The sequence below is a fragment of the Porites lutea genome, chromosome 12, assembly GCF_958299795.1.
Source record: "Porites lutea chromosome 12, jaPorLute2.1, whole genome shotgun sequence".
NCBI classification, from domain to species: domain Eukaryota; kingdom Metazoa; phylum Cnidaria; class Anthozoa; order Scleractinia; family Poritidae; genus Porites; species Porites lutea.
In genome coordinates, this window is record NC_133212.1 from 21,009,972 (window position 1) to 21,030,947 (window position 20,976).

A 20,976-nucleotide genomic window follows, 5' to 3' on the forward strand; every position below is an offset into this window, starting at 1 on the left:
AGAACGTTGTTCCATCCCTTTCCACCCTTACTTTCCAGTTGTTTTTACCAATGACGTTTAATCACAGACAATTAGCATTTCAGGAACATAAAAGATTGGATGAGGATACGTAGAGTGCGACCCCCGGCCCCACCCTCCCTCCCATGATCTTTAAATGGGCATTCCATAGCGCAGAACAATGTCTACTTTCTTGAGACTATCTTATTAGTTTACATAAGGAACGTTGTTGATTCATTGAATCATTACATACACTAGGCACAGCTTCTCATTTGTGAGCCCCACAACAACGGTCTGTTAAGTGCATTCCACTCAGTGCAGTTGACTTGTATTTCCGCATCACGTAGACGATGACGTGTTATTTATAGACCCTGAAACAGGCTTTTGTACCTAAGACGATTAGAAGCTTCGTCATTTTAATATCTCATCGCTGCTTTTAGTGCAGCGGATATGGTTTCCTGGAGAATTTTGCGTCTTCTGACACTTACATATTTCTTGCACACCACAGGTATGGATATATGTATACCTTAGAGACGTCCAATATGAAAAAGATCTGCCTTTTTAGCTCGATTTTTATAGTTCGTGCCAGGAGAGTTGTAAAGCGTTTGAATAAGTTGGATCATGCACATACACTTGAACTGCAAATTGCGAGTGGAGAAATGTAAAGAGATCCGATGACTGAAATTAATGAACACAACCGACAAAAAGCAACTGCGAAAATCACCGAAATTCATGATAAATACTTGATCTAATCAATCAAGAACATCGATCTTTACCTCTCAGACTTCTGCTACTCGCATTGAATGAATCTTATACTACGAGTCTTATTGGAATGCAAACTTATATAGCTGTTCATACATTTTAATATCCCGGAACGCTCACGTACTATATAATACGTAATCTTAGAAGTCTACGGCCACAGTTTCCGTATGCCGGTATGGTGTTAGATTTTTAGGTTATCACGGTTACTATAGAGTACCGGACTGGGGTGAAAAAAACCTACCGGGATTTCAAATATTGAGATAATTTTTTCCGGATTTTTGGCAAGGTTCGATGTATCACGAGCTTGTCAATATTTAATATTTTGCCAAGGTTTATGGATAATTCGAATAGCGTCACGCTGACATTCCTGAACAGTAGCTATCGATCTTTAACTGAGGCCAAAGCGACTTGCGCATTAATTACAACGACCCCGGGGGTTAGAAGACTGCTGGGGTTTATAGAAATCAACTGACACCACAAACTGAGCCATAAATTTCTTGATAGTTCTTCCTTTTACAGTCCTTTCTACACTGCTCTTTCGAACCACTACATGTACAAAATCCTCTTTCTGAACATTACACGAATGTTAAGAGAGGCTAAAATAAGGTCATGATGGGACAAAACTCGTCACCCCGGCAGCAACATTTTTCCAAGAAACATCATCGTCTTCTCAATGCGAGTTCAACAAATTTAAGTCAACTGGCTTCAACGTTTCGAGAACAAAAGAAATAACTTTATTTTGGTAAATTTTGTCTTTCGTCACTATTAGCAATGAAAGCCGGGTTAATGCAAGGTGTTCACAACCTCAAATCGTCTCGCCCCAATATCAAAAAGAGTTAAGAAATTTGAAAAGCTCTTTTACACGAAAAACGTCGCTGAATCGAACTGGTCAACAGTTTCGGGTACCTTACGTTAAGTGACTTAGTGGTGAACTCAATTAAAACTGAATGGAGAACAATGTCAACAATAATTGGGGTTAAAATCAATGTATATATATTTTTTAACTAAGATAGACCTAGGCCAAACGTCGAACTTTTCATAAGACGAACCAAACTCTAATTTGGGTTGACCTAAATTAAGTTAAGATCGTCTATTGGGTCAAACGTCGAACTTGTGGCGCGTCGAACCAATCAACCGAATCAGACCAAAAACCAATTTTAGCAGAACGAGACTAAATACACAATCATTATCATACAATTTTTTAATTTCGGTTTAGTTCGTCGCATGTCAAGATCGACGTTTGTCCCGGCCGGGGAGACGATCTACAGAAGTTTTACCGCTCTGAAGCAGACGGATAGAACTTCGTATAGGACGATCCAAACTCATTCAGACGAACTTAACAAGGGCACCCAACGAGAATATAGTTCAAAACCACTTAAACATAGCATTGTTGAACGTATTTTAGTATTTAAATGGTAGATATAGGCATATTTTTATCCCCTAAAAATTTTTCATCTGTTCGGATTTCCTAGCTGAAAGTCCAGTGATCCGAAAATCATAGGGATCAAAACTTACCTTTTCGAAAATTTCAGCCAGAAAAAAGGCTCCCGAAAAGTCTAGGCGACCTTTTTAAGGTGAAAACCCGTTAAAAACGGGCAATTGTACAATTTTTTCGATGATCGAAAATCCTAGGAGAGGCAGGCAAGGAAGAAATTTTACAACAAATGTTCCGAAAATTCTAGATTTTAAATCGTCTTCCGAACAGATATTTTCCGAAAATCGACGTTGGGTGCCCCTGACTTAACTGAGCAAGACGTCGAACTTTTCGTTAAGTTAGACCCGGTTCAGAAGCCGAATTTTTCATGAGGCGAACCTAATACTTTGCCGGAATTAAGTACATGAAAATTTCGGCGTCTGAATCAATTAGGAACGCCTGTTTCAATTTGGAACGGCTCAGCCGTTCTTTTCGCCTAGCCCGGCCGAGAATTTCGCCTTTGGAACGACTTTGGAACGGCTTTGATACAGACGCCGAACTTTTCATGTACCGAACCTAATGCATTAATTATTATAATGTATTTTGTAAGCAGTTAGACCGAAATGATCGGCCGGTCTTAATAATTTGGGTGGCCTTAATTCGAATTAGGTTCGGCTTATGAAAAGTTCGGCGTCTGAACCGGGCCTTAACTTTCCAAGTTTGGTTCGGCGATGGCCGGGCCTAGGCCATAGTGTTTTACTCTGATTGTTTCTTTTCAGGGTCCGTCTATTGGCCAGCCGGCACATACGGGATACCAAAAGCTGCATCCGGGTGTCCTGATGCAAAAGGATTTCATTGGCTCATTGGGAGGAGATACCAGGATACAGAAGATGACAATCCAAACAACCATAAATCACCGCAATTCCATCTTGACGCAACTGTGGACAGCAAAAGGGGCATTATCCGCTCTTTCTGCATGAAAACAGACACATCAACTGACACGACACGAGGCTGGGGGTGAAATGGGCGATAGTCAGTGTGGAGTGGATACGGTTTGATAATGAAGATACTGGTAACGCAGACGACCAAGGAGGGTCGCATCCACATGGTGCTGGAATTGATAATCACAAAATTCATTACTGTTATTATCAGGGTAAGAAAATTGAAGTACTGAATCGAATATTTCATCATCTGTCCTACTCAGTCAAGGGTTTTTCTTAGTGTAGAACGATTTGCTCACATGGGCTTATGATTCTTAGGTTACATAACCTTCATTTTAAATAAGCTGGAACCGCTAGAGATTTGATTAGAATGGCAATAGACCTCTTTGGCTTCAGTTGTGTGTTTTGATTTCCCAGTGTAGGTCATGTGATAGTACTCTTGAGAACTCTTCATTCAAATTTCGTCTTCCACCGGTGCATATCTACACATGATTTATAAAGAGACAAAGGGGCAAAATCCCCTGAGATCATTTAAACCTACTTTTGAAATGTAAAAACTCTTATTTCCCCTTAAAACTGTTATGGCTCTATTCTTTTTAAAGAAAATAATGTATGAACCATGGATAATCGAAAACAACATAAACAACTTAAACTTAAAGAAAAGAAAGAAAACTCTGGTAAAATGATTACTTCTAGTTTCTTCAAAACATTAAAGTTCGACTTTCATTGTTAAGAACGCATTTATTAGTGCAGATTAAACAATAACTACTTTTTTAGTCACGAACAAAGAGTTTTACACCGGAATTTTTTTTCTTAAAAGAAGGAAATCAGGAAAAAAACTAGATTTAGATACAGGGACGTCGTCCGAAGGCAACTCAACCACAAGCCAAGTATTTTGTGATCCTTATTTTCCAGTCTGCAACGAAACTCTGACTGAATTGAACGGCACTTTCCACTCACCGAACTATCCAAACAGATACCCAGATGGACAGTACTGCTCCTGGAGGATCACAGTCAGTCCAGCCCAACAAATCCATTTAACTTTCACAGCCTTTAATCTGCAAAACGAAAATAACACGGACGCATTATATCTGTATGATGGAGAAAATTCCACAGGGGAGGTGCTAGGAGTATTTTATGGCAGTCACACTCCCCCGTTAGGAGGAATTAACTCCTCGTCGAACCAAATGTTTTTAATATTCAAATCAGATAAGAATATCTCTTACACCGGCTTCAGTGCCTTGTACAAAGCTGTGGATTGTTTAGGTAATCACTGCAACCCATCCTCTCAAACTTCAAAATTAACACCGTCTCTCATTATGCCATATTCTTTCGGAACGACGATGTTCTCATCTGACACAAAGCTAACAAGAAACTCTTCCATAAGAAGACTTATCACGACATCACAGAAAATCGATTCTCCAATGACGTCGAACAAAATTTCGACATCCAAAGGAGTTCTGATGGTGGCGTCATTACCTGTTACCAAAATGTCGACGGGGTTTTCTGCTCCTGGAAAGTCGGTGATGACAACAACAAAAGCAAGACCATTTGTTGTCTCTTCCAGCAGAAAACCAATCGTTACGTCAATATCAACAGAGCTGGTACCCACATCATCTAAAATACAACTGGCATCTTCGTCTTCTGTAACAAGACCGGTGCTTACATCAGGTATGAAGCTATTTAATGCTGTTAACTAACGAAAGGCAAAACACAGATGCAAGAAAAATGAATAAATAAATCCTGGGCTAACGTCCCCTTTGCTTAACTTCACTGTCATTATAAGAAATCCTCGGAGTTCACTTCCGGTTTGCCTCTCATTTACTTGCCTTTTTAGGATCCACCCATTGGCCAGCCGGTTCATATGGGATACCCAAAGCTGCATCCGGGTGTCCAGGTGCTAATGGATTTCAGTGGCTCATTGGGAGGAGATATCAGGATACCGAAGATAGCAATCCTAACAACCATAAATCACCGCAATTCCATCTTGACGCAACTGTGGACAGCAAAAGGGGCATTATCCGCTCTTTCTGCATGAAAACAGACACATCAACTGATATGACACGAGGCTCATGGCCTCCAGGTACAAAGTTAGTTCACCGTAAAGGAGCGCGGCCGTTGCGCTCATTTTAGACCCCCTGTCTCTATCCCTGCTTCCTTTTTCGTTAAAGCTACTTTACAAAACACACCTGGGAATTCATGATTTTCACAAAGACCGTATTGCACCTTGTTTACCCTCCAAAATTTTACATAACCATTGTCTTCGATTTCTCATTGGACTACTGAAATACCAAGGAAAAACTGAAATTTGGGAACCAGGGGTAGACAAAGTGCCTTTTTTCATCGAAAATGATGAATTGACTTCGGGACCCCTAACAAGTAAGGCAGCGCACTAAAAGTATCCAATAAAACGCTAAAGAGTATTAATACCTTTCTTTTGCATGGAATATTCAGGTAAATACTGCATTTACAAGAAAGGGGGTTCCTGTCCAATCAATCTCACATCAGGATACATCAGATGGGACGATGAGGACAATAACAACAAAAAAAACAAAACCGGGACACTTCCTGATGGCGTATACGACCGCAACACTAAGATTGAATTTTGTTGTAGAACAGATGGAGATAAAAACAATCCCATCGCTCTCCCCACCCTCAAGCCATTTTTCCTGCTAGCTTATGATTCCGCTGAATGCCAGCAGGTGAAATGGGCGGTAGTCAGTGTGGAGTGGATACGGTTTGATAATGAAGATTCTAGTAACGCAGACGACCAAGGAGGGTCACATCCTCATGGTGCTGGAATTGATAATCACAAAATTCATTACTGTTACTATCAGGGTAAGTGAATTAAAGTACTGAATGCACTACGTCTTCATCTGTCCAATACTGAATCCAGTACTCTCCAATATTGTCCAATACTGAATCTGTCCATGCTGAATACAGTATGTCTTCATCTGTCCTATTCAATGAAGGGCTCCTTTTAATAGCAATCGATTCGCTCACGGGGCTTTAAATTCTTTGGCTACATAACCTTCAGAGATTTGATTAGGATGACAATTGCATTTAAGAAACGGTCCTGATAAGAACGATAGCAAGGACGGCAACGAACATGTTGGAATGCAAAAAAAGTGCTGACTTTTCTATTGTCTGTACTTACTTCTGATTGGCTTAAACAGCAAAAGTTAACAAAACTTCATAAAGCCTTACATATATCCATCCTTACTTTCCAACCATCTTCCATATAACAAAATCTGGTCTCAGTTTCAATAACAAAGAAATCCTATGTGGGGAACATGTAAAATTGTAAACTTTTCTTGGCTATTGTTTTCAACTCTTGTGATTGGTCAAAATCTTTTAACACAAAAAAACACCCTTTCAAAGTGGAGTGTAAATGCATTTTATTGCGTAAACGGCCTTCACGTAGGTTTATGCATTCTCTGTGTAAAAATGAGAACATTCCTATGTGAGGAAAGCACCGTTGCCGCATAACAAAAGAAATTGCTATCCGCCTTATCCGGATCATTACTTAATTTGACTAATGTTAATCAACGTTTGGAGTTTAGCAACTCCTTGTTTACGCTTAAAAGACTTAAAACTGTTGCGACTTCATCGTTTTTTAGAAAGATAATGTTCGTTGAAGCTTGGCTAAGTTGAAACCAATGTAAACAGAAAAAAACTCTTGTAATGTGAACTTTTTCTCATAGCCTCTTTTAAAACATCAAATTCCGACTCTCATCGTTACGATCTTCCTCATTGGTCCACTACAATAGTTCAAGCTTTGCTCGTCGAAACTTTGTTCTTCATGAACAAAGGATATTACATTGGATATTATTTTTCTAAGAGAAAGAAAAATGAACAACCGAAGTGGAAAGCGATGGGTTAGACTAAAGATTTAGATGTAGGGATCAGAACGCAACGCAACCGCAAACCAGTATTTTTTTATCTTTTTTTCTCCAGGATGCAACGAAACTCTAACTGGATTAAAAGGCACCTTCCATTCCCCGAACTATCCCAACAAATACCCAGACGGACAGTTTTGCTCCTGGAGGATCACAGTCAGCTCAGCCCAACAAATCCACTTAACGTTCATAGCCTTTAATCTGCAAAACGAAAATAACACGGACGCTTTGTATGTGTATGATGGAGAAAATTCCACAGGGGAGGTGCTAGGAGTGTTTTATGGAAACCACACTCCCCCAATAGAAGGAATCAACTCCTCGTCGAACCAAATGTTTTTAATATTCAAATCAGATAAGAATATCTCTTACACCGGCTTTAGTGCCTTGTACAAAGCCGTGGACTGTTTAGGTAATCACTGCAAACCATCCTCTCAAACTTCAAAATTAACACCGTCTCTCATTATGCCATATTCTTTCGGAACGACAATGTTCTCAGTTGACACAAAACTGACAAAAAAATCTTCCATAAGAAGACTTATCACGACATCACAGAAAATCGATTCTCCAATGACGTCGAACAAAATTTCGACATCCAAAGGAGTTCTGATGGTGGCGTCATTATCTGTTACCAAAATATCGACAGGGTTTTCTGGTGGAAAGTCGGTGATGATGATGACATCAAAAGCACGACCATTTGTTGTCTCTTCCACCAGAAAAGTAATCGCTACGTCAATATCAACAGATCTGGTACCCACATCATCTAAAATACAACTGGCATCTTCGTCTTCTGTAACAAGACCGGTGTTTGTATCAGGTATGAAGCTATTTTATGTTGTTAACTAACGAAAGGCAAAACACAAATGCAAAAAAAATGAATAAATAAATCCTGGGCTAACGTCCCCTTTGCTTAACTTCACTCTCGTTATAAGAAAACCTTGGAGTTCTCAAACACTCGGGTTTCCTCAAGAACCTCTGAATTTTCAAAAAGCTCATCGGTCCTACTGCTTATCGAATGATTGACGTAAGTGCTTTTAGGACAACCTATTCCTTAGACCCACGGTTCTCGGCTTGGTCATACCGTGAGCTGTGAAAAAGATCCATCCTTTCCCAGATTTCGCACGGACAACGGTGCAATAAAGAACGCTTAAGGACGAGGCTGCTTTTAGGATAATTTAAGTATTACTTCGTACTTCATAACCGTTGATAAAATTAATGTCATGCGTGTTAAATTAATTTTTAATAATGCCAAAGGAATGACAATTCGAAATTCACTTCCGGTTAATCTCTCACTTACTTGCTTTTTAGGATCCACCCATTGGCCAGCCGGTTCATACGGGATACCCAAAGCTGCATCCGGGTGTCCAGGTGCTAATGGATTTCATTGGCTTATTGGGAGGAGATACCAGGATACCGAAGATAGCAATCCTAACAACCATAAATCACCGCAATTTCATCTTGACGCAACTGTGGACAGCAAAAGGGGCATTATCCGCTCTTTCTGCATGAAAACAGACACATCAACTGATATGACACGAGGCTCATGGCCTCCAGGTACAAAATTAGTTCACCGTAAAAGAACGCAGACCTTGCGCTCATTTTAGATCCCCTGTCTCCATCTGTGCTTCATTTACGTTAAAGCTACTTTGCAAAACACCACCGGCAATTCATGATTTTCACAAAGACCATAATGTACCTTGTTTACTCTCCAAAAGTTTACATAACCATTGTCTTCGATTTCTCTTTGGACTACTAAAATACCCAGGAAAAACTGAAATTTGGGAACGGGGAGTAAAAAAGGTGCATTATGGTCTATTCGAAAATGATGAATTGACTTCGGGACCCCTAACAAGTAAGGCAGCGCACTAAAATTATCCAATAAAACGCTTAAGAGTATTAATACCTTTCTTTTGCATGGAATATTCAGGTAAATACTGCATTTACAAGAAAGGGGATTCCTGTCCAATCTATCTCACATCAGGATATATCAAATGGGACGATGAAGACAATAACAACAAAAACAATCAAACCGGGACACTTCCTGATGGCGTATACGATCACAACACAAAGATTGAATTCTGTTGTAGAACAGATGGAGATAAAAACAATCCCATCTCTCTCCCCACCCTCAAGCCATTCTTCCTTCTGGCTTATAATTCCGCTGAATGCCAGCAGGTGAGATGGGCGGTGGTAAGTGTGGAGTGGATACGGTTTGATAATGAAGATTCTGGTAACGCAGACGACCAAGGAGGGTCACATCCTCATGGTGCTGGAATTGATAATCACAAAATTCATTACTGTTATTATCAAGGTAAGCAATTTGAAATGTTGAACGCATTATATTCTCTCAAAAAACCTTACACAAAGGTCCATCTTACAATTCAGAATGTCAATTAGCCAGCATATTTGAAGTACGATTCTTAGATTACATAACTGCTAAATCTAGCCTAGATAGTGTCAACCTTGTTCCCAGGGTTTTCTTTTACTCGGCCTCCGGAGCTCGAGGGGCAGACCCTGGGAAAGAGGTAGAGATAATGTTTGCCTTTGCAGTCAGCTATTTAAACTTAACGAAGCCTTTCTCCGCTTTTCTCTATGGTTTGCTTCTTGCGCGATTCCATATCAATAACTGAACGTCATTTATCTTTTCAAAGCCAACATCTCAGCTACAGAGGAAAGTTTACCATTTGGACAAACACCAGCTCCTTTAAAACATGCTTATTTGAGCTTGTTCCTCTCTGACCTCTTGCGAAAAGTTCAGAACCACAACCGCAAGCTTTGCTCGTTACAATCAAGAGAAAAAGTACTGTAAGAAAGTTACAGCACGTTCCTTACTTAAGAGAAGTGGAGAAAAGGAATCTTAATTGTATTTGATGTGCTACAATGGTTATTGAAAATAAAGAGGCCCTTCTAACATTTACGCCACAGGTTTGTGACTTTTTTCCAGGGTGCAACGAAACGCTAACGGGATTGAACGGCACCTTCCAGTTTCCAAACTATCCAAACAAATACCCGAATGGACAGTACTGCTCCTGGACGATCACAGTCAGCCCAGCCCAACAGATCCACTTAACGTTCACAGACTTCAGTTTGCAAAACGAAAATAACACGGACGTTCTGTATGTGTACGATGGAAAAAATGTCACTGGGAAGGTGTTGGGAGTTTTCTCTGGGGGTCATCGTCCACCCAAAGAAGGGATCTACTCGTCGTCAAACAGCATGTTTTTAATATTCAAATCTGATATGAATATCTCTTTCACCGGCTTCAGTGCGTTGTACAATGCTACAAACTGTTCGAGTTACAGCTGTATCACTGTTGCCAACCAAACCACACAAACTGCAAAACTGACACGGTCGGGAAACAGTGGCCATCTTGCAACGCCATATTCATTTCCAGTGACCACGTTGTCAACTTTCACAAGGAGGGCAGTGATACCTTCTATGACGAGATCAGGTAAATTGGCAAAGCGACTTCTTTCCTATACTACTTTAATCAATCCCTAATTTTCGTTAAAACCACTATTTGACCATCATTTATTAGTAATCGAAACAGAAAAGGGCACGAAAATTCACCTATATTTTCGCTTTTAATCGCCCCGCCATTTTAAAAATTTACCTTGGTTCCTATCTCACAACACTTTTACCCGGTAGTCCAGGGATCGGCAGTCCAGGGATGGCGGGACAATTTTCCAAGTGAAATGGAAAATTGAGTGAAAAGTAAAAAGTGACCTAAAGTTAGTTCTCTTCTAAGTAAGTCTTTTTTTTTGGCCATGCTCCCTCTTGTGGGACCTTCAAAGGCTACTTGCGACATAAAAAACTCTGGCAACGAGCGCCTCTTGTGTCTTTCTCCGCGCAACAGGCAGTACTCGAAGCCACACCTGACCTTACTGCAAAAATAGTGCTGAAATGTTGCAAATCTAAGCTTCACCTGTGTAAGTTTATTTATTCTTCCTCCCAAGGGCGTAGCCAGCCCATAGACCTGTAGGCCCGGGCCTACAAACTTTTGGCCGTTTGATCACTCTACCTCTTGTAATAAATTATGCGTTGTTGGGGTGAGCTAAAAAGCTCAAGAGCTCAAAGTGTTAGTGAGATCAGTGTATACTAGTCATGCGTGCAATTTTCAGGATATGAAAGTCGGCCAGGCCTACAACTAGTCGAAAAGCTCAGGGGCGGATCTAGGGGGAGGGTGCAGGGGGTGCGCACCCCCCTTCCCCCCCCCCCCCCCCTGAGATGACCTGCGGTTTTCTAATACAACTGGTATTCTGCAAAAAAAAACTATCTGGTTTATTGGTGTTGAAGTAGAGCAAGAGACGAGTGCACCCCCTCCTAAAAAAGATCCTTGATCCGCCCCTGAAGCTGGCTACGCCTCTGCTTACCATTGATTAGCTGGTTCTAGCACGTATTTGTTCACGCCAAGTTGATTATGCTCATTCGTTTAAGTCGACCGATCTTCGACAACTATTGACGCCTTCAGTCTAAGAAGTCAGCAACTAACCCCGACACCATCTCTTTTAGTCTTATCGTCACGGTTGCCTGTGGTTTCGCCTTTTTCCACAGAGCTACCATTTTTGACATCATCTTACACTGAATCTGAACTGATGACGACAATTCACACTGAGTCAACAACAGAGGAACCAACAGAGCCATTAGAATCAACAGAGCCACCAAAGGAGGGAGGGAGGCAGATAGAGTCAAGAGGAGGCCCTCGCAAAAAAAGCAATGCATACAATATAGCGAATAAGTGATAAATAATGCAATTAAATTGGGCACCACGATTCATCACAGTACAATCACCAACATAGAAAATCCTTTAACAACGATCGGGGCCGTATGGTGAGCTAAATCTAGGGAATAGCCCATGGTACCAGGCACTACGATCGCCCTGCCGTACGTCCACCCCGTTATGACCACATTCCGCAGACGCATTTTCCGATCTGAAGGGCGCGATGATAAAACCAGTTTTTATGGAATGTGAAATGAAATATAGCGAATGAAAGAACAACAACAGTAGAGAGCTTAAGATATACCGATTCTTCCTACGGCTACGACTACGGGAACAGTTTTGCGAAGTGTTTATGTCCTGTCAGGCACGTTTTGGGGCTATTGCTTCTTTGATTGGTTGTTAAGAGGTTGCGACCCAGTCCACACGCATCCTTAAGTAGCCAATAACAGACGCCAAATCTTGAGTTTGAAGGTGTGTACTGGGAGAATTCCTAAATTGATTTGTCTGTTATTTGCAGGTATTAATGTGGCTGCTGTCGTTGTTCCCTTGGTGTTTTTAGTCCTATTAGCAGTCTTGCTTGCTGCCGGATTCTTTTATTACAAAAGGCAAGTTGATCACTTTGATACTGGAAATACGTGTCTCGCAAAATCTCATGACGCTCAGGAAAAGTGCTAATAGTAGCAATAAAAGGAAAAAAATTAAACCAAAGGAAAAAAGAGGAATATAATAACGGAACATGAAAAGCGTTGATATGTCGTCACGGAACGCTCCTCGTGGGCAGGAGCGTTGCGTGACGACACTAAAAACGGCTGTGTAGCAGACTATGATACATGCTAGCATAATTGATTTGAATCGATAATTTCGGATCTCTTGAACGTTGAACCAAATTATCGCTGTCTTTACCACAGAATATATCTATATTGAATTAATTTACATTCTACACCTAGTTCGTTTTTTTTTTTTTTTTTTACAGAGAGAAATGTCTTACATTGTCTAAATGCTGAAAACAACGTCTCACGTTTCTTATCTTTAAAAATACCTGTAGGAAGAAGATGAATGAAAATGCCGATGAACCCAAAGAAATCTTCCATATGAAGTATGTACATTTAGCATATTGAAAGTAAAATAAGGAAGACCAGTTTGTCAAACGTTCCTCAAAATTCTGATAAAACAGGACAAAAGAGGCGCGGAAAGCAATTCCTTGGGGGATTATTCAAATTTGGATAACGCCGTATGTTCACTTAGGTTATGTTCACAGTTAGCCTGCGTAGCAAGCGTTTCCGTGCGGTTTAGGAGCAAAGAACGAGGAACGAGAGTCAAAGTTCGCGCGAAAAATGGCGCAAGTAAAAGAGCGTGGAGGGGTTTCCTTCCTTCCCCTCCCCCTCCCCCCACTTTCATTTTTTGGTTCTTGTTTCATTTCTCGCGCGGCCAAAACCGAGAATCTCGTTCCTCGGTCTTTCTTTGCTCCGAAACCAAACGGAAACGCTTGCTACGCAGGCTAGTTCACAGTCCCGGGGGGGGGATACTGCCATATATGGGCTATATGGGTATGTGCCGCTGTGAAGGGTATGGTTTTCAAGCAGTTTACTCTAGGATAGGGTATATACAGACCGTTTCGGTCCAGAATAGGGTATCATTTTTCAGGAAACTGATCAGTTGGTTGAAGCAGGAGCCCATCAAATTTGATAGGCTCCTGGTTGAAGATGTCATCTAGACCAGGGAAACTGCTACTCTAGGATAGGGGGATTTGGGGAGTTTACTCTAGTATAGGGTAGCAAAATTCAGCTGAACTAGCTCTAGTATAGGTCAAGGGTTCCAGGGTACCAGTGGCACATCCCCACCCAGAAATACCTAAAGTACCCCCCCGGTTCACAGTATACCAGATAGCTTTTGCGCCGCCAGGAAAATCATACTGGATAGGGCATCTGTTCACACGCAAGAACGGTTGTAGCGGCGCGATTTCTGTGACGCAGTGAAGCTGCGCCGCGCTGATCTCTTAAGCGGAATGTCACATGTCGGATAGGTGCGGATAGGTGTTCATACCCCCGGGGGGGGGGAGCACTTGGGAATTTTTTTGGTGGGTATGTACCGCCCGGGACTCTTTCCCCCCCCCCCCCCCCCCACAGGGTTCATACCATACCGGGTAGCAATTTGTGGCGGCTTGAAAAGCTATCAGGTAAAGTATGTGCCAAGCCTTAATCAGCCATTGGCAGTCACTTGTCAACGAGGCATGCGAGTGAATTTGTTGAAAGGTATAAAAAAAATTCACAGTGCCTTAAAAATATGAATAAATTTAAGTAAGTTAGGTGCTATTTTAGGTACTTTTACATTTATTCCTAATTTACATTTACTCCTAAAACTACTTTTGTATTCCAAAGACCTTGTTCTTGCGGGAGGTTAATTTTCATTACGACAACAATGCTAAGAGAAATCTATGAAATAGAGAACATGTTAGTTTTTACTTAAACATTCTTAACGTTTTGTTGATTTGCAGTGAACTGCCCTTGTCCATGGTGAATCCATGTTATTTTGCCAGGTAAGAGATACGCAGAACGCGGCGTGTTTCAAATGAAAGTTCTGACTTCAGACTCAAAACAGCAAACTTAAAAGAACCACCTTGTACACACCACACCACCACAGGAAAGTATTACTCTCGAATTACTCGGCAGCTTTCAACCGAATGATCACGCTTAGCATTTCGTCCATAGACTATAAATCAGTAGAACCACCTTGTATAGAACAATAAACAGCCACCACAGGAAAGTACTAGTCAGTAGCCGTAACACTTTAATAGAGTGTGGAAACTCGAACCATGCTATACCACACACAATGGTGGTGTTATTTTCGTTATTCGTAAAGGATACCGCTGCAAGTTTACTTTGAACTGACCAATATACCTTGTTTCTTTGTTCATAAAACAGCGAGGAAGGAGACAATGTTTACAGTGACAACGAAGCAACAAAGCAGAATGAATTTGTGGCAGAGATGAATCATGAAAGCTCTAATCCTCTTTATGAGAGTACAGCTTAGATAATTATAAAATACTATGACCTGCACGAGCTCGTTCTGCTGACCTAGTGATGCCTCCGTTAAAGTTCTTAGCAACGTACTATTCTCTTGTTGAGTTTCATGTGGACTGCTGGAGTATCTTCTTCGCAGGACTTATCGCTTAGACTACGAGCAGTCTCTCTTTTTTTCTTAGTCGAGAGACGAAAATATTGGCCATGCGTGTAACTGACGTCGAAAGAAAGAAATTCCCAGAACGAAGCATTGAAATAAGACAGCTGATGTACAAGACAAATCGATATCAGTGTATGAAGTAAACGAAAAAAATAAAACTGTGATAACTAAAGAAATACAGTGACACGTTCAATTGAATGCGGTTTTTTGCAAGAATGACCATTTTTCGCGCTCATTTGCGATTTTTCACCGTTTTGTTGTTGAAATTGTTGTTGATGTTGTTGTCATTTGCTGTTGTTGTTGTTGTTATTAATGATTAAGTCGAATGTGAGTTGCGGACGAAAATTGTGAAAAATCGCAAGGTCGACGCGTTGATTTACATAAACAAGGCAAGTATTCTCAGACAATTGTCTAAGAATGCACAGCTGAATGCAGCACACCTATACGCAATGATCCCCCTCCTTTTTTGGCTTCGAAACGGTAACTCTTGTAACATTGAAAAAATCCCAAAACCAGTCAGAGGCCGGGACGCAAACGGTTGTTTACCATTTACAAAAATATTCCGGGAAATCCGGTTCCCAACGGTGAATTTCTGGGAGCAACGGAACATCTGAAAAGGTAGTCCTGTTTTTCCGGAGGGAATATTCCAATCGGAAACTCGTTATCCATTTCTTCAAAGTCATAGTTAATACCAGTTTCAGGCCTTCGCGGCCGTTTTGCGGTAAATGAAACTGATTTGTACAAATGGTAAACGCGATTCCAATTCCGGGACGAAATTTACAGTCCTGAACTTTGCGAACCATTTACCCAAACCGTGAACCGAAAGTATTGCTATTCATAATTGTACTGGAATTTCCCAGACTCGTACTTATTCGCCAATATGCAAAAGAAAAATTGACTCGCGCAAAGGTGCTTGGGAAGAAGGTACACAGTCTGCAAAGCGAATACAGAGAAGAGACTGGCCACGAGTCTGGGAATTCCCACCTTCATTTGAATCAACATGCGTTCTTCGGCTCTGAGTTTGCTCTGAGTTGAAGGTAAAAGACCACGCTGGTGCCACCATTCGCTGCGTTTTTTCCTACCTACCCTTTTAATAAGCCAAAAGGAAAGGAAGATTCTTGGCACAAGAAATGTAAGTAAGATTTTCAAGTATAATTTACAATTCTTGGCCATTAAATCACTGATTAAAATTCGCATATTCCTTGAACACTTGCAAGTTATAAGCAAGTATGGACAGCAAATGCTATCAAGCATTAAGTTTATACTGATTTTTATAGTCCTTATTATAAAGTGTTACCTTCATTTACCTCAAACATTAAATAGGTTTTGACACTATTCTTGGTTTACAACCAAGTGACAAGGCGGCCATGTTGTTGGTCAATGCAAAATGTTGTTTAGTTCCCAGAGGAGGGAAACGCTTTTGTTCTTAGTCACCAACATGGCCGCTGTGATGTCACATGCAAAAGCAGCAATACATTGAGCTTAACATGACAACAAAGGTTCCATTCTCTCTTCAATGTTGTGCCATAGAAATAAGTGGCCAGGTATTGGCCTTTTTGCCATTAGTTTTGTTGAGGACCTTCCACAAACTCATAATTCATTTCTCAACCCTATATTAGCCTACAATGCAGGGGCACGCAATGGATCTGTTCCTTAAAATATCTGTTCTTCAGGCACATTTTTGCTGGCTGGGAAATGTGGAAGAAATAATAGTCCTTGGAAGGAAAGTGTTGCTGGGAAAAAGATAATTCAGGGTGTGAGAGGGGATTTGAAGTCTAGAATAGCTGCTACGTGGGTTACTTGTATGGGTTACTTACCACTCAAGATCTGAATTGTGCCCTATGAAACTTCCCAGTAAGTCGGGTTGGAGGTTGTAAGTTTGCTGGCTGGGAACTCTTCCATCAGTCTTGCTGGGAGTGAGGAACAGATAATTTTTTTCCAGCAATCTCCCAAAATGCTTAAAATAGTCTCAGAAAACTTTATTCACGCTTTGTTGTTGTTTTTAGGTCTTTTTCTCAAAATTTCCCGTTGGGTGCCCCCGACAATGTAATTTTGGCAGCTCTCATTGGAGTCCTCTTGACCTCCTTTTGTACACTCATGTACATGGTGGTTTTCAATGACTTGAGGAATAATTGTGACCTGGCACAGGATTTCATACACAAGCAGCTTACAATTTAACGAAAAACCCATTTACTATCAATTTACTAACATGGATAACCAAAGCTTTTAAACACTTTCCACATCCGTTTACTAGAAACTTGAAACATTTAAACAGTTAGCTTATCCACTTAACAGCAACTAATGCATCAGTTTGACAGCATTTAGAGTCAAGAAAATGTGATATTTGCTTGTCACTTGTCTGATTGATCTTTCGAGCATTAGATTCAACAAATTTATTTGCACTCTTTCTCCTTCACCATCAGGATGAAACAAACTTTGTGGTTCCTGTGTGAAGGCCAATTACCTAAGAGTCAGTCTTACAGCAGCCAAAATTGACTGCTTACTCTTGTAAGAAAGTGTATGTGGAAATGTTTAAAACAAACATTTATCAACATAATGACTTAATTCATGACAACATTTTATTGTGAAGTCACATTTTCGTTACATCCATGTTGAGTTTAACAAAACCGGTAAGAACTGGGAACCTACGCAAAAAAATTCCATCTATCTTAGTACAATCCTGTCCTAAATTACTGCTGCATATTATCAAGGAATTTACAACCTTTGCCATTTTGTCCATTTAATGTATTCCTCCAAGAAATCTTAATTCTTGTAATTGGCATGTATTGTATTAATGACTGTTGGGGTACTGCATGCATCCTCTAATGTTCTTAATTCAGCTCATAACATACACATGTGTACGTTGGCTTTCTAAAACTAAATAAACAGAAAGGGCAAAGTGTGAATTAAATACTGGATACAAATTAATTTATATCATAAGAAGTGTCCTTTCTTGTTTGTATGCCATCCTTAAAGAAGTCAGGACTAGAAGCCGTTAATATATTGTGTGATCTGTCCTTAATTCTCATTGTTACCTCTGGTAACAATATTTCATGCTGAGCCCACTATACAGTATAATGGGTACTATGCAGAATTTAAAAACCTGTATAACTCTATATATGGTTTACTTTTGACAACTCCTTGACTCTGAGTATTAACTGATAGTTTCAGAAATATGGGTTATAAAATGCCAGGAATGTTTCATTGGCATTTTCAGCAGTTGTAATATAGTTTTTGCTTGATCTGGAGTCAGTGGGTAAGAGGTGCGGCAGCACTTCTATGTGGTACTGTTTTTTATATGCTGTACAAGGTTGTTGTAACTTTTTATTCTGTGCACAAAATCCTATAATGTTGCAATTCATAACCCCTTCAGCATTATCTTTACATGGTACTTAATTCTGTTTGTCCATATTTTGCAAAGAGAAACTTTAGTTTTCCTTAATTATGAGTTTAGGGTGCCCCATTCTAACCAGAGAGCAGGCTGTCAATTATTGTGCATGGATTTCATATCCATCTATGGGGTGAGGGGGAGGGAGGTTAGTGGGGGAGTGAATGGCGGGGGGGGGGGTTAGTGGTGAGTGGGGTGTTGTTAACTCCCTTAATAAGCTACATATTTGGTATGTACAGGTACTGGCACCAGTGGGTATGGTTTTGCCTTCCTTTTGGTATTTCTCACCTGTAAGGAGGCATGTCAGTATCAGTCATGCTTCAGGTGTAAATCTGGAGGCTTTCCATAGTCCTCGATCTCATCCTTGGAGCCTGTAGTTCTGCCATAGATATCAAGCGCTGAATGGTTTCGGGGTTCAGAGTGGCCTGTTCAAGCTGATTGGTAGCTACAAGCTGATAAAACAAAGATGAACAAAAATAAACAATAATAAAATGAATATATGAGACTACATCACATTGGGAGGCTCTGTTGGGATAAAATTCCGACAAGCGACATGGCCTTGAAACAGCGACATAAGACAGATGAAATTGTGACAAATGACATGAAGATGGGTTGAAACTTTGACAGTAAAATACAACAAACTCTTTTGAAGTTCAGAAATTATAGGCAGAAATATAATGACATTAAGACTATAGAAAGCTTACATCAATTTTGGCCTCACTTTCCCTTTAAGGGCAAAGGCCCAGGTCACTCACCAATGCAAGGGTGGCATCTGCCCCCCGTGACTGAAGTATGCCTGGTATTTATCATCAAGCAGTGATCACCATTAACATGATACAGGGTGATCTCAAAAAATTCCTTGTGTTATTTTTTTCCCTTTGGTACAATATTTCTGTTGGTTTTGAAATTTTGATTCATGTCAACTATCTGCTGACATACCCACCCAATTTTCATAGTTTCCCTTGGGTCAAATCACAGGAGATTTTCTTGTTATATTCTCTCCAGGAGGTAACAAAAATCTCTGGGACCAAAAAAATAACAATTCAACACACCCCTCCTCATCCTGAGACCACTACGTACAGGGAAAAGTCACAGGAGCAATGCAACCATAACTTAACTCCTCCCCTCCCCTCCCCCCTATACCTTAGCAATCTGCCAAGCATAAACAGAGAAACATTGGGATACTCACATTGACGTCATCAGAGTATATATATATATATATATATATATATATATCAATGTGCTAACCGGATGCATATTAGTTCTTGAAACAAAACCTCTTTTGTTTCACCCGTCACTCATTTGAATAACAAAAACAAGTTGTAAACAGTGATGTCTCCTATACTCTGCAAGCAGAGTTGCCTGTACAGAGTCTCCTTCGATCTTACTTATCTAAAAAAATCAAAGGAGACTCTGTTCCCAGTGCATAAATAAACAGGACCTTGTAGGAACTCGGGCCATCACGGGAAATAGGAAACAGGACTAAAACTGAGGTTTCACTCTTCCTCTGTTATTAATTGAATTAACCTTACTTGTTGTTCCTTAACACGGGATGTGGCAAATAATCCCGCAAAGGTTAGAAAATATCATTTTACGCCATTTTCAAATACAACCTGTATCGAAACTTGTACGTGAGTTGAGAGATATTTCATGTCCTGTGTAATCAACCACGCAAAGACATCATGTCAACAAAACCCTCCTCTCGGGTCACCAAAATAATACCCCCTGTATTAAAACGCAAATGATAAATAAACTTCAGTAGATGTTGGCCACTTTATAGTATACCCCTGAGCTGTTCTTTGAATTTTATGATTTCATTTGCCGTTCCAATAGTGCATTTTATGGAAAGCGTCGCAGGTTTCTGTTAATCACCATAATTAAAGACAAATGGCGGATCTAGATCATCTCCGTAACAAAACACTTACTTGAGCGAGCAGGCTAACGCGATATAAAAACGAAAATCCACGTAAATGTTGAATAAACATCTTTTCTAAGAGGGGGTCTCGACGGACGACAAATCCAGTAAAATTGCTTTGGTTTGACAAGTCCAAGTTCGTTTGCGACTATTCAGTTCGCCCACTGCCCTGGAGGGCTGTCACTGTGTGAAAGGGAGAAGAGTTGGACGTGAAGCTCATTTGCATTGTGCCTTTCTTTGGGACACATTTTATTGAATTAAGGCAGTCACCCTGAAGGACAAAAAGTTGATCAATATTTGTTTGCGCCGCCGTCACTATTCTGTCAAAAATATTGTCTTTTTTGGATACATTCTATAAGTGCTTATAAAGTAGAATTGTTTTTTATTATTATTATTATTTTTAACTCTCTACACAAGAAACACAGGACACCCAAGGTTAATTTTAGGAAGCTCTCATTTGAAAACGGTGGTCACATCGGCCAACTGCTTTATTCACGGACCGCTCAAACACTATAAGGGACCTGAGCCGATAAAACAACAAAAACACTTCCCTGTAGAACGACAGAGGTCCAGATAGCATAGCGACGCAGAGAAATACTTGGCTCAGTCCTCAGTAACTTTGTGTAAGAATATCCTTTCTCGATATTTCTTCGTTGTCAGGAGCCGATTACTAATCGAGTAATCGGCTCCTGTCGTTGTTTTATCCAAAACAAAAAATGCTCTGGCCAGCCACAAGTGGTAAATGTCATGTAGTCAAACCTGC

At 40.4% G+C, this 20,976-nt stretch overlaps 1 protein-coding gene and 1 long non-coding RNA gene across 2 annotated transcripts; one reads left to right on the forward strand and one right to left on the reverse strand.

The window, feature by feature from the left end:
* The first annotated feature begins 397 nt into the window (after positions 1-397).
* Positions 398-15,058, forward strand: LOC140953861 (CUB and sushi domain-containing protein 1-like). The gene is made up of 15 exons (XM_073403239.1): positions 398-505; positions 2,953-3,147; positions 3,189-3,326; positions 4,030-4,785; positions 4,901-5,197; positions 5,569-5,952; positions 7,072-7,827; positions 8,319-8,564; positions 8,938-9,321; positions 9,955-10,461; positions 11,565-11,748; positions 12,216-12,339; positions 12,780-12,826; positions 14,225-14,266; positions 14,652-15,058. The coding sequence occupies exons 1-15, from the start codon at positions 448-450 to the stop codon at positions 14,758-14,760; spliced, it is 4,227 nt and encodes a 1,408-aa protein (XP_073259340.1). The 5' UTR covers positions 398-447; the 3' UTR covers positions 14,761-15,058.
* Positions 15,059-17,476: 2,418 nt separating this feature from the next.
* On the reverse strand, positions 17,477-20,414 carry LOC140953531 (uncharacterized). The gene is made up of 3 exons (XR_012167462.1): positions 20,224-20,414; positions 18,587-18,750; positions 17,477-17,787 (listed from the first exon to the last, which is right to left on the reverse strand). It is a non-coding gene; the product is annotated as an uncharacterized lncRNA (long non-coding RNA).
* Positions 20,415-20,976: the final 562 nt, after the last annotated feature.